Source organism: Protomyctophum bolini, assembly GCF_963924005.1.
Source record: "Protomyctophum bolini genome assembly, chromosome: 8".
Classification (NCBI taxonomy): domain Eukaryota; kingdom Metazoa; phylum Chordata; class Actinopteri; order Myctophiformes; family Myctophidae; genus Protomyctophum; species Protomyctophum bolini.
The window spans coordinates 35,207,797-35,222,661 of NC_137869.1; the positions used below are offsets into that span (position 1 = coordinate 35,207,797).

At 38.1% G+C, this 14,865-nt stretch overlaps 1 protein-coding gene across 1 annotated transcript; it reads right to left on the minus strand.

The window, feature by feature from the left end:
- Window positions 1-7,288: 7,288 nt before the first annotated feature.
- On the minus strand, window positions 7,289-14,444 carry arpc5b (actin related protein 2/3 complex, subunit 5B). Its single transcript, XM_080769699.1, has 4 exons — window positions 14,179-14,444; window positions 12,626-12,697; window positions 9,425-9,601; window positions 7,289-9,147 (listed from the first exon to the last, which is right to left on the minus strand). Exons 1-4 carry the CDS (start codon window positions 14,317-14,319, stop codon window positions 9,085-9,087), a joined length of 453 nt encoding a protein of 150 aa, XP_080625825.1. The 5' UTR covers window positions 14,320-14,444; the 3' UTR covers window positions 7,289-9,084.
- Between the last annotated feature and the right edge of the window lie 421 nt (window positions 14,445-14,865).

The following is a 14,865-nucleotide window of genomic DNA, read 5'->3' on the forward strand; positions in this document are numbered from 1 at the left end:
AAAAAATGTTATCCTCATTTTTCATCATTTTTGAACATGGGCTATAGCCCCTACCGTACGGCATACTATAGCACGCCGTTTTTCATCATTTTTGAGGATTTGAAGAAAATTCAAAATTTCAAAAACATGGGTTATAGCCCATCGTTTTTTGAATTTTTGAAAAAAATGTTATCCTCATTTTTCATCATTTTTGAACATGGGCTATAGCCCCTACCGTACGGCATACTATAGCACGCCGTTTTTCATCATTTTTGAGGATTTGAAGAAAATTCAAAATTTCAAAAAACATGGGTTATAGCCCATTGTTTTTTTATTTTTTGAAAAAAATGTTATCCTCCTTTTTCATCATTTTTGAACATGGGCTATAGCCCCTACCGTACGGCATACTATAGCACGCCGTTTTTCATCATTTTTGAGGATTTGAAGAAAATTCAAAATTTCAAAAAACATGGGTTATAGCCCATCGTTTTTTGAATTTTTGAAAAAAATGTTATCCTCATTTTTCATCATTTTTGAACATGGGCTATAGCCCCTACCGTACGGCATACTATAGCACGCCGTTTTTCATCATTTTTGAGGATTTGAAGAAAATTCAAAATTTCAAAAAACATGGGTTATAGCCCATCGTTTTTTTAATTTTTGAAAAAAATGTTATCCTCATTTTTCATCATTTTTGAACATGGGCTATAGCCCCTACCGTACGGCTTACTATAGCACGCCGTTTTTCATCATTTTTGAGGATTTGAAGAAAATTCAAAATTTCAAAAAACATGGGTTATAGCCCATCGTTTTTTTAATTTTTGAAAAAAATGTTATCCTCATTTTTCATCATTTTTGAACATGGGCTATAGCCCCTACCATACGGCATACTATAGCACGCCGTTTTTCATCATTTTTGAGGATTTGAAGAAAATTCAAAATTTCAAAAAACATGGGTTATAGCCCATCGTTTTTTGAATTTTTGAAAAAAATGTTATCCTCATTTTTCATCATTTTTGAACATGGGCTATAGCCCCTACCGTACGGCATACTATAGCACGCCGTTTTTCATCATTTTTGAGGATTTGAAGAAAATTCAAAATTTCAAAAAACATGGGTTATAGCCCATCGTTTTTTGAATTTTTGAAAAAAATGTTATCCTCATTTTTCATCATTTTTGAACATGGGCTATAGCCCCTACCGTACGGCATACTATAGCACGCCGTTTTTCATCATTTTTGAGGATTTGAAGAAAATTCAAAATTTCAAAAAACATGGGTTATAGCCCATTGTTTTTTGAATTTTTGAAAAAAATGTTATCCTCATTTTTCATCATTTTTGAACATGGGCTATAGCCCCTACCGTACGGCATACTATAGCACGCCGTTTTTCATCATTTTTGAGGATTTGAAGAAAATTCAAAATTTCAAAAAACATGGGTTATAGCCCATCGTTTTTTGAATTTTTGAAAAAAATGTTATCCTCATTTTTCATCATTTTTGAACATGGGCTATAGCCCCTACCGTACGGCATACTATAGCACGCCGTTTTTCATCATTTTTGAGGATTTGAAGAAAATTCAAAATTTCAAAAAACATGGGTTATAGCCCATTGTTTTTTTATTTTTTGAAAAAAATGTTATCCTCCTTTTTCATCATTTTTGAACATGGGCTATAGCCCCTACCGTACGGCATACTATAGCACGCCGTTTTTCATCATTTTTGAGGATTTGAAGAAAATTCAAAATTTCAAAAAACATGGGTTATAGCCCATTGTTTTTTTAATTTTTGAAAAAAATGTTATCCTCATTTTTCATCATTTTTGAACATGGGCTATAGCCCCTACCGTACGGCATACTATAGCACGCCGTTTTTCATCATTTTTGAGGATTTGAAGAAAATTCAAAATTTCAAAAAACATGGGTTATAGCCCATCGTTTTTTGAATTTTTGAAAAGAATGTTATTCTCATTTTTCATCATTTTTGAACATGGGCTATAGCCCCTACCGTACGGCATACTATAGCACGCCGTTTTTCATCATTTTTGAGGATTTGAAGAAAATTCAAAATTTCAAAAAACATGGGTTATAGCCCATTGTTTTTTGAATTTTTGAAAAAAATGTTATCCTCATTTTTCATCATTTTTGAACATGGGCTATAGCCCCTACCGTACGGCATACTATAGCACGCCGTTTTTCATCATTTTTGAGGATTTGAAGAAAATTCAAAATTTCAAAAAACATGGGTTATAGCCCATCGTTTTTTGAATTTTTGAAAAAAATGTTATCCTCATTTTTCATCATTTTTGAACATGGGCTATAGCCCCTACCGTACGGCATACTATAGCACGCCGTTTTTCATCATTTTTGAGGATTTGAAGAAAATTCAAAATTTCAAAAAACATGGGTTATAGCCCATTGTTTTTTTATTTTTTGAAAAAAATGTTATCCTCCTTTTTCATCATTTTTGAACATGGGCTATAGCCCCTACCGTACGGCATACTATAGCACGCCGTTTTTCATCATTTTTGAGGATTTGAAGAAAATTCAAAATTTCAAAAAACATGGGTTATAGCCCATTGTTTTTTTAATTTTTGAAAAAAATGTTATCCTCATTTTTCATCATTTTTGAACATGGGCTATAGCCCCTACCGTACGGCATACTATAGCACGCCGTTTTTCATCATTTTTGAGGATTTGAAGAAAATTCAAAATTTCAAAAAACATGGGTTATAGCCCATCGTTTTTTGAATTTTTGAAAAGAATGTTATTCTCATTTTTCATCATTTTTGAACATGGGCTATAGCCCCTACCGTATGGCATACTATAGCACACCGTTTTTCATCATTTTTGAGGATTTGAAGAAAATTCAAAATTTCAAAAAACATGGGTTATAGCCCATCGTTTTTTTAATTTTTGAAAAAAATGTTATCCTCATTTTTCATCATTTTTGAACATGGGCTATAGCCCCTACCGTACGGCATACTATAGCACGCCGTTTTTCATCATTTTTGAGGATTTGAAGAAAATTCAAAATTTCAAAAAACATGGGTTATAGCCCATTGTTTTTTGAATTTTTGAAAAAAATGTTATCCTCATTTTTCATCATTTTTGAACATGGGCTATAGCCCCTACCGTACGGCATACTTTAGCACGCCGTTTTTCATCATTTTTGAGGATTTGAAGAAAATTCAAAATTTCAAAAAACATGGGTTATAGCCCATCGTTTTTTGAATTTTTGAAAAAAATGTTATCCTCATTTTTCATCATTTTTGAACATGGGCTATAGCCCCTACCGTACGGCATACTATAGCACGCCGTTTTTCATCATTTTTGAGGATTTGAAGAAAATTCAAAATTTCAAAAAACATGGGTTATAGCTCATCGTTTTTTGAATTTTTGAAAAAAATGTTATCCTCATTTTTCATCATTTTTGAGCATGGGCTATAGCCCCTACCGTACGGCATTTGTAAGTGTAAGGCTTAATTGGGTCGTCCACTCACAGTTAACAGTCTTTGTATTGAGTTTGTGCTTGAAATGTAGGCCTACTGTAATTCTGCAAACTGTTAATAAATATTTCAATCAATCAATCAATCAAAATTGACATTTCAACTATTGATCAGACGCTGTGCATTGACGATACCTAGTGGTCATTCATTTTAATTGCATGCATGCAGAGAAATCACAACATTGTGAGACGCACTGGGTCGTTGCCATGTTTTGCCTTGTGTAAGTAAGTAAGTAAATTTTATTTATAAAGCACCTTTCTTAACAATGTTACAAAGTGCTGTACAGTGACACAATAAAATCAATCATAATTAAAACAGCACAGTACAACAAGCAAATAAGAACAACATAATCAAGTCAAATAAAATCAGAAAAATGTTCCCGAAATAAAAACGTTTTCAGTGGACGAAGCCAGGCTTGATACGAGCAGACGTGGCAACGCGATCGAAACACAGGGGCAATCTCCCGTTGGCCGAGAGGTTGGAACTCACGGGCCAATGGGAGCCTGTGTCGTGTAATTTCTCCCTTTACACTGACTATAATTCTATCTATTTGAGACAGAAACGGCTAAGCAATACGGCAGGCTGTAGGCTGTAGTCAAAAGCACCGGACGAATGAAGGCAGGCAGAGAGTGTTCTGAAGTGTAGTGTAGAGTCGATCATTTTATTGCAACCGAGACCAAGACAGAGAGCTTCGCCATTGTCCCTGAGCCTGGAGCTCAGGGACTCCCTCGTACTGAACTGCTGCCGCGGCCAGTTTAAGACTCCCTAAACCTTTCATTTTACAGGACATATATACAGTGTTTTTGCATAGACACAGATATACGGAGGTGGAGACTGAAACTTTACATACCGGTATTCATCAACATATTGCCACTTGGTAAGCAAAGGTCTCTCCTGGATACAATAGAATGCTAAGTTCCCTATCACACCTGGCCAGGCCAAGCTACTTGACTAAGGCCCACGACACCTTGACTTTAAATATCAAAGACAGGCCTCTGCAGACACAGTGACTGCAGATAGTGACAGTTGACTTATTTAGCATGCCCTTAGCACAGTGACCAAATGTATAAGTCGGACATTTTAACATGGCTTATATATGAATATCATGAAATATAGATACCACACCTGCATGCTTTTGGGTGGCCAATAAGGGCAGGGGTAAAACAGAGAGAATTGTTCCGGATCCTTAACATCAACTAGCACAGAAAAGCTGTGTTGTAGTAACCAGCAGTTAGCTCAGTGTGATGAGTGTCTGTGTTTGTGATCCACAGGTCCAGGGTTCAAATCCCACATTATTCATGTGTCTCTGTCATGCTTTGCTTTGCACACTGACTTTCAGAAGGACAACTTTAAAGCGGCACAGAAATTCCCAATGATTGTGTGCCTCAGTGGACCAACGGATAAGTCAAATGATATCCGTAGTATACCTCGTAGAAGTGTGCCGGTTCGAACCCCGACATACTCAAATCTTTACTGACACTTTGCATTCCACACTAACATCAACTAGCACAGAAAAGCTGTGTTGTAGTAACCAGCAATTAGCTCAGTGTGATGAGTGGCTGTACTTAGTTGTGATCCACAGGTCCACGGTTCAAATCCCACATTATTCATGTGTCTCTGTGATGCTTTGCTTTGCACACTGACTTTCTTGAATAAAAAATAAAAACTCAAAAGCACCAGGAGACATCTGCTGAATGCCCCAAGGTGCCTTGGCTCAATGGTGTGGAGCGCTTGACCCAGTTGCCAGCTTCAGACAGTTGGCCGGTTCAAGTCCCATGTCATGACATCAAGGTGCTGGGAAGGACCATCGGGAGACGGTGCTCTCTCCCCCTGTTTCCTGAAAAGTAACGGTTGGGGGTTATGCCGTACGATATAGGCTATAGCCCACGGTCCAAAATGATGAGAAACGAGGATAATTTTTTTTTTTTTAAATTTCAAAAAACATGGGCTATAACCCATCGTTTTTTTTTTTTTGCATTTATTCCGCAATTTCCGCAAATTGCGGAAATTGCGGAAATGGAAATTGCGGAAATTGCGGAAATGGTGAATGCGGAAATTGCGAAATTGCGGAAATGGAAATTGCGGAAATTGCGGAAATGGAAATTGCGGAAATTGCGGAAAAGGTGAATGCGGAAATTGCGAAAATGGAAATTGCGGAAATTGCGGAAATGGAAATTGCGGAAATTGCGGAATTGTGGAAATTGCGGGAATTGCGGAAATTGCGGAAATTGCGAAATTGCGGAAATGGAAATTGCGGAAATTGCGGAAATGGAAATTGTGGAAATTGCGGAAATGGAAATTGTGGAAATGGAAATTGCGGAAATTGCGGAAATGGAAATTGCGGAATAAATGAAAAAAAACGATGTGTTATAGCCCATGTTTTTTGAAATTTTGAAAAAAAAAGTTATCCTCGTTTCTCATCATTTTGGACCGTGGGCTATAGCCTATATCGTACGGCATAACCCCCAACCGTTACTTTTCAGGAAACAGGGGGAGAGAGCACCGTCTCCCGATGGTCCTTCCCAGCACCTTGATGTCATGACATGGGACTTGAACCGGCCAACTGTCTGAAGCAGAGGCAACGGGTCAAGCGCTCCACACCATTGAGCCAAGGCACCTTGGGGCATTCAGCAGATGTCTCCTGGTGCTTTTGAGTTTTTATTTTTATTCAAGAAAGTCAGTGTGCAAAGCAAAGCATCACAGAGACACATGAATAATGTGGGATTTGAACCGTGGACCTGTGGATCACAACTAAGTACAGCCACTCATCACACTGAGCTAACTGCTGGTTACTACAACACAGATTTTCTGTGCTAGTTGATGTTAGTGTGGAATGCAAAGTGTCAGTAAAGATTTGAGTATGTCAGGGTTCGAACCGACACACTTCTACTAGGAATACTACTGATATCATTTGACTTATCCGTTGGCCCACTGAGGCACACAATCATGGGGAATTTCTGTGCTGCTTTAAAGTTGTCCTTCTGAAAGTCAGTGTGCAAAGCAAAGCATCACAGAGACACATGAATAATGTAGGATTTGAACCGTGGACCTGTGGATCACAACTAAGTACAGCAACTCATCACACTGAGCTAGCGCGCATTTGAACCAGTGACCACGTGGTCCAGAGGTGAGAGCTCTACCAACTGAGCTAAGCAGACACAGTCAATTTTCTCATTGTAAATAGTAACATCATACAGTATTCATATAGGTATTAGATGCAGAAGAAGTTTCACAAAACAGCAATTTTCATTGGCTCATAAAAACTAAATTTTTTCACTTAGAAAAAATGTGTTACGATTTTTTGTTCGTATAAGTCCAAAGTTCAAGTGTAGACATTTTTGTACATTTTGATCAAAGATTCTGGGAGGAGATAGATTTTAAATGGTTTTCATATAATTCAAAATGGTGGGTAATCTAAAGGTCAGAGTATGAGAATATGGAAGTTGTTCGGCATGAGGAGACAGATATGTGGATCAAAGTGTCATTGCCAACGGTCAAACGGTTCATGAGATATGCACATTCAAAATTTGCATTTTCAACTTAATTCTCAATTTTCAGTGCTATAGCGCCACCATTTGGCCAATGGTCATGGGCTTCACATAGTCACCGTTTGGCATGGCCCTCTACCAGATTACCGAGTTTCACAAAAAGCGACTGCACGGTTCAGTCAGAACAGCTATTTTTGGCGGAAGGAGAAGAAGAAAAATAAACACAAATACAAGAAGTGATCATAAACATTTGGCTATACTATGACACATGTCAAACAATTATGCTTGTCCATGAATATATGACAAAATGTAAACAGCTTTCATCTTTTATTTCATTTGAAAAGCACAAACATAAAAAAGAATATGAGTAAGGCATCAGTTACATCAATGTAGTATTATATATATATAATCTTTCTCAATCACTGGTTTCCGATATTCACACAAATAAATTATTTTTATTTGTGTTTAGCTAGCCAGTAGTTCATTAGAAATTGTTGATGCATCACCACTGACAAGAGTATTTAACAATGAAATTCCATGTCTGATATCAACTAATGATTATATATTAATTTGTTATTAAAACATGTTGTTGATGCATTCATGATTTATCAGATTGGAAATGAGCAGAAAAACTGAACGGAAACTGTTATTTATAATATGTGAGCAAAACACATGGACAAGCCTACTGTGTTATAACTCATTTGGCAACAAAGGCAATCCACCAGAGATAAGGCAGACAAAGTAAATGGTCTAATGGTAGGGTCTCCCCCTGCTTATAAAAAAAAGAAAGCAAATGAATGAATGTGTAGTATGTCCACAAACAGAATATCAAATTAAACTCCATTTCAATGCAGAAGATTGGAATTTTGCGGCAAAGACCCAAAGCATGTTAAAAGGAACAAATGCATGCAGGCATGAAATGCATGAAAGGATCATGCAAGTATTTGAAAGGTAAGATGACTTGCTCTTGTTCAGTTAAATTTCCATATGCACTGGACTCAAATATTGTCTGAATAGTATGGCTATGGCACAAATATAGCTATACAAGGAATGAAATATTGAAGGGGAGAGAAATCAGACTTAAACATGAAAACAATTCTCATGCTGACGCGACACGTAATTTTCCTGAAAATGAAGGGGGGAAAATGCAGGAGCTGGAATAGCAGAGCCAGTTGTGCCCCGTACAGTATATTTTTGAGCGGGCACAATAGTGATGAAAATAGACAGTAAAGTGGGATTAAAGGGGGTGGAGATAGCAGACTGTGCTGCATCATGGGTAATAATAATCCTTAAATGGGGCAGGCATGGTGGATGGATAGATGGAAGCCCCCCCCCCCCACCCTCGAGGGAATGGTGACCCCAATAGAAAATCCACCTCACAGGACTGCTTTTCAGGAGACTGCTAGATCTTAATGAAATAGATGAATGCTTCCCCCCCCCCCCCCATTCAGCACAAAGAATAGATAGTGATAGTAAACAAATACTGTTTTCTGGGAGTTTTCCTGAGAGAAACATTAAGCATCTGTGGTTGGGTGGGTGTGTGTGTGTGTGTGTGTGTGTGTGTGTGTGTGTGTACAGTAGCTAGCTACTGTGCTGAAACTATTGTTTTCCGTCAGCACAAATGTATGTGAATGACAGTTGTTCATATGAGACTGTATACTGTACAGGTGCATATGTATACACACTGTACAGTATGTACTAATACACACAAACACACCCTGTGAGGAATAACATTTGATAGACTGGATCACGCAGGTGGAAATAAACAAAATCCGTTTTCTTTTTTGCAAAAAGTGACTCATTTCATTTGTCGTTTCATGTCTACTGTCTAACACCGGGGCTCCACCACGCGCGTCAGTGTCTCCGTCACCGTCAGGGAATGTTCCCTTTTTAATCAATGAAGGGTGGCTCCACTGCCCGCGTTGCGCGACTGCATTAAAATTGCCCTGGTTCGTTTTTGGACGCACGCGACTGAGACGCAACGCACCCGGTGGAGCCCCGCCGTAAGTCACATTGGGTAGAGAATCAGATTTATTTTATGTCCCTTTGCTACGTATCCATTAGATTACTTTGTGTACAGTCTCAGTAAGGTGGGTGTAGAGCTCCTGCGTTAGACAGTCTTCCTGGCTGTTAGTACCCTGACGATGCAACCCACTCCACCTGCTGACAGTGCCTGCAAGAGAGGGAAAAACTTTACTGATGATGAAGTGGATATGTATTTGGGGGTGCTAGCCCCTAATATAAACAGCTATAGTGTAGATTTTGTCTTAACACAAACATTAAATGCCATTGACAATGAATGGAGAATTTATGTGTCTGAGCAAATTGGCATATGTACAGTATGTCGGTGGGAAGCCTTGGCCAATAAGGGACCACCATTCTTGATGATGTACGATAATTAGAGCACGGGTGTGATTTTTCAGTTATCATAATTAATCTTTAAGGCCTACCTTCTCATGCCACTGTAGCAGGACTGCACTACTGTTCTCCGATGGTTTTTCAAAGCCTTTGTAGATGTACTTCATCAGCAGGTCCACACCGTTCTTGTCCAAGGACTGGACTCCTTTCTCTATGTCACTGCTTTTAAAGGCACTGAGCACTTTCAGCACCAAACCTTCAGCACGATCCTGTGAGAAAAGTGAGAAAAACTAAGATTGAGACCTAACCAACGAGGGGCCACAGTTGAATACAATTTCTTCAAAGAAGCAGATCCCGCAAACTGTCTCAAGCACGCAAAATCGCAAATACAAGTTTGAGACATTTATAGCCACACTGTACCTTTCTCTGGTCCTTGAGAGACCAGAGGAAGAAGCTGTGCGAGTTGAAAGTAAACGCTGCAAGACAGTAAACAGGATCTACTTCTTTTCTATAAAGTGTGCAGAAGAATTCTTGGCATTTTATTTTTGAGCCCCTCCTATGCCCAGCTTTGCAGGTTTGTGTAAACACACATTGAAGATAAAAGTGAAGACGGAAAAGTGAGGACGCAAATTGTGATTGGCCAGAATGAGATGATGTATGATGATTAGGGCTGACCTTCGATCACGTTTTTGATGATCAACGCTTCGAAATAAATTTGTTTAGATCGTCGACGCTTCGAAACTGCTTAAACGATAAGCAACAATTGTTGCTTTCGCCCAATTGTAGCAGCCTTCATGAAAGCAGTGACGCACAAATAATTAGGCTTACAATAAAACATCCGACCGTAACAAGTAAACATAAAATAAAACATTACCTCTCAAATAAAAAAATATATAATCCAGAAATTGTAAACGAAAGGCATTTTGCTTCTCTTCAGAAGTTCTTTTCTAATGTGAAAACACGAGAAAAAAAAACACCACCCGACCGCAACTTGAATGAAATCTTCTCCTCTTGCCGTAAATAAAGCTTTAATTTAATCGAGGCCTTATTACTTTTGATGAATTGAACAACCAGTGTAATGCTTAATTCGGCCGTCCACTCTTTGTATTTAGTTTGTGCTTGAAATGTAGCCTACTGTAATTCTGCAAACTGTTAATTGCCTCTGTTCATGTGATACGCCAATTTCTTGTCACATATGACACACTACTTGTTCTTTGTTGTCTTGGCATATTTTGTGGCGGCATGACTGCAGGCTGCAGCTGTTCTGTGTGTTGACTTCCTTGTTGTTACCACGAGTGAGGGGGAGAGGGGAGGTGGCGTTGCGAAGTGCTGCGAGGCGCGAGCATGGCTCGCGGACCAAAATGGGCCGTCTCGCGGACCAAAAGCGGACGCTTTTTATTTTAATGACTATTCGATTCAAAATTTCAAAATCGATTCCCATGCGTATCGATTGAACATCGTCGTCGATTAATCGATGATGTATTCACACAGGTGTGATTTTTTAGGGGCGCCAGCCCCTCCTGTATACAGCCTTTTGTCCTAACACAAACATTAAATGCCATGGACAATGAAAGGAGAATTTACGTCACATGTGTCAGAGAAAATCGGCTAACAAACATTAAATGCCTTTGACAATGAATGGAGAATTTACATCAACACATTTAGACAGTGAATGGAGAATTTACATTAACATATTTTAGAAGTGTACCGGTATTCATTTTTTTGTTTTTCAGGGGCGCTAGCCTCTCCTATATACAACTACTGTATAGTGTAGATTCTGTCACACAAACACAAACATTAAATGCCATTGACAATGAATGGAGAATTTACGTCATATGTGTCTGAGTAAATCGGATATTTGCTAACTGCCATTGACTATGAAGCAATAGACAAGGAGAGAGCAAATAGACATGTTAAGTCATGATGACAAAAGCCTCCGACACAAACACTGATACGTTATGTATATATTGGATCTCTCATTTATCTTGGTGATCAATTAAAAGTGGGCATAAAGCATCGGGATGCTGTGAAGTGGGAAAACAAATCACACCTGTGTGAAGTGAGGGGCGCTCTTATCATTATACATCATCTCATGAACAACTGAATGTATGCGATTGGCTCGCCGATTTGCTCGTCTACATATGACGTAAATTTTCCCTTCATTGTCAATTAATCTTTGCGTTGCCACAAATTTACATCATATTTGAAGGACAATAGGACATATGACCTAATTTCTTCTTTCATTGTCAATTTAGTTTAGTTTACTTGCACATATGTACATAACAATAATGGGAAAATAAAATAAATACAGAACGCAATACTTCAATAAGAAACAAGATTAGTTACATACACGATGTGCCACAAATATGAGACGTGAGGGGACACAAAGCTGTATATAGGAGAGGCTAGCGCCCCTCAAAAATCACACCCGTGTGAAGTGAGAGGCACTCTTATCATCGTACATCATCATGACCTAACATGTCAATTTGCTCAGACACATATGATGTAAATTCTCCATTCATTGTCAATAATGGCATTCAATGTTTGTGTTAGGACAAAATAGCCGATTTGCTCTTCTACATATGACGTAAATTTTCCTTTCATTGTCAATAGAATTTAATGTTCATGTTTCCTGTCCAAAAAAAGCCGATTTGTTCTGAAACGTATGACGTAAATTCTCCTTTCATTGTCAATGGTAAATGTGACAAGAGTTCAGGACAAAAAAGCCGTATAGCTGTAACTCATCTTTTCATCATGATCATGTAAGATGACAACTGAATTTATGTGTTTGGTTAGACGATTTTCTAGACTACATATGACGTAAATTTTCCTTTCATTGTCAATGGCATTTAATGTTTGTGTTGCCACAAATTGACCTCATATTTCAGGCACACATGACGTAAATTCTCCTTTCATTGTCAATGGCAAATGTGAGACGTGACAGGACGAAAAGCTGTATATAGGAGGCCCCTCAAAAAGATTCAGTTGGCTAAGCCGAAATCAAAGAGGGGATATCAAGACAAAACTCTACTACGCCGAAGAAGGAATGCAGAGACGGCTAACCTGGTAAAATCTGAGACAACAGGATAAGACACAAAAGATAGTGTAGAAATACATTGTGATTAGAATTTACATGCCGAAGGGAATATCAGAGATGAAACTTTGATAACAATAGGTAGGACAATGGAGGAGAAGTTAGAATTATCCGTCATACGTATTGTAAAAACCCCAAACCGATATGGACAAGTAGGCCCAAGCAGATCCTTGAAGCAGACATACGGTAATAAACTAACCTTGACGTTCTGGTTCTTTGTGTTGATGGGTGGGTTCTTCAGAACAGCATGTAAAGCCTCTGTGAGATTCCCTGTGCGAAGAACGTTAAGGAAGCATCATTCTGTAGATACAATTTAGAGTAACTTACAAAGATCATGAATGACATTTACATGGCAAATGGTCAAGTACTGGAAAGAAAACAATTAACTGCAACGAACAAAGTTACTGGGATATTACCAGGTATTAAAAATTAAATCTAGCATCTGTAATATTTTTTTTCATATTCCATCTGAATTAGTTAAAAGCAGGCTCTGTACCCAAAAAAGCCTGTATTAAGCCTGTCCCCAGCAAGTGGTCACAATTTCAAACTGCCAAAAAAGTGTCTAATACTGTCACAATCACATAAATATACATACTAAATGAAAGTAGATTGTCAACAACATAGCAAACCAATAAATATCGTCATCTCACAACAAATGTCAACTCCGTCTGACGGAGTTGACATTTGTTTTCATCTTAACCCTCTGTAGTACAATGTAGCCATTTAGTTTTTTCTTCAGTTGTTAGACCCTTTGTAGTACAATGTAGCCATTTAGCTAAACCTAACCCTAAACTAAAATACTAAACATTATTTTGTAATTCTTAAAAAAGCTGTGACCACATTGATATCAACATTGTTTGTTTAAAATATCAAACAATTGAATGCTTGTCAGACGAGGTGCTCCACTGTTGTAACAAATATAAACAGGACTTGGAAAAGGAGTCTTCAGGCTAAATCTGTCGACAATATTTTCTGATTAATTTAAGACTTTTAAAAAAACCTGACGGAGTTGACGGAGACGTGGGACACACATTTGATATGATATTTATTGGAAAATATAAAATTAACTGTGTATATTGTTTGCTATGTTGTTGACAATCTACTTTCATTTAGTATGTATATTTATGTGATTGTGACAGTATTAGACACTTTTTTGGCTGTTTGAAATTGTGACCACTTGCTGGGGACAGGCTAAATACAGGCATTTTTGGGTACAGAGCCTGCTTATAGTAAGCTAGCATAGTATACCTGTAGGCTGTAGCACCTCTCTCTACTCAAAATAATCCTCTTTCTGACACAGGAACTTGAACTGAGGTATGATATGAATGATACAGACTTATAAGGCAATATATGGAATAGCTACAAGCTACAGTACTCCCTCTTTTAAAAAAGGACCTATGCATCGATTATAACAGCCTGAATAATTGGCAGGCTACCCCTTTGTTAGAAAGCAAATGTTTACATATTTAACGTCCATGTAGCGGTTTACTATTATGTGTAGAAGCAAAACAATATTATTCAGATTATTCCAGCAGCAGCAGCAACCCTTGGAATGTGGGGTGTTTTTTTCTAGACAAGTCTGGACAGTGATTGGCCTTTGGGTGCAAGAGCTGTGGATGTACAACAAGACGCCTATCAAGTATCAATGAACGAAAAGAGCTATCGTCTAATAATAACGTAAACAAAGACATTACGTAGGCATACATAGTGTGCCATTTTGCAAACCGTATAGCCTAATTCATTGAAAGGATATTGTCTGATGAGTGAATCAACCTCAGCTTCGTCAGGACCCACTTGGTTTTCTCCTCCGTCCTCCTCGTCCACAAATTTGTTCTCGTCGTATTCATCCACGTCTACTCGCCTGAAGCGGTCGGACACGGTGTTCTTCGACATGTTGCAACGTCTGGGTGTTTTATTTTGAGTAAAAATAGGAGAATTTAAGATATAATCCCGGTCTTCGCTATAGTCCTTTCTATGGCCACCACTGCAGCTCCCTTCCTCCCTTTACTCTGCCTGCCCTGCACTTCCGCCTTCACCCCCAGTGGCCAAAATGTGAAAATGCGCTTTCTTGCTTTGTAGTTACAGTATGTTCCCACTAGAGGACAGTACAACCTAGGACATGAGAGAGAGAGAAAGAGCGAGAGACTGATTGATTGATTGATTGATTGATTGATTGATTGATTGATTGATTGATTGATTGATTGATTTGTAGAATGGGTACAGTTCAAGGAAAGTACATATACTGGTACAAGGATAAAAACAGAAAAAGCACTAAGAACAGTTTGCAGATGTACAGAGGAGATACGGTTTTAAAAGATTGTTATTGTTATAACTATTTTTTTAAGATATATAAAATATTTAAAGTGTTTTTAAATATAAACGCCATTGACAATGAAGGGGGGGGGAAACGTCATAATCATGTACCTCATTACGTCATAT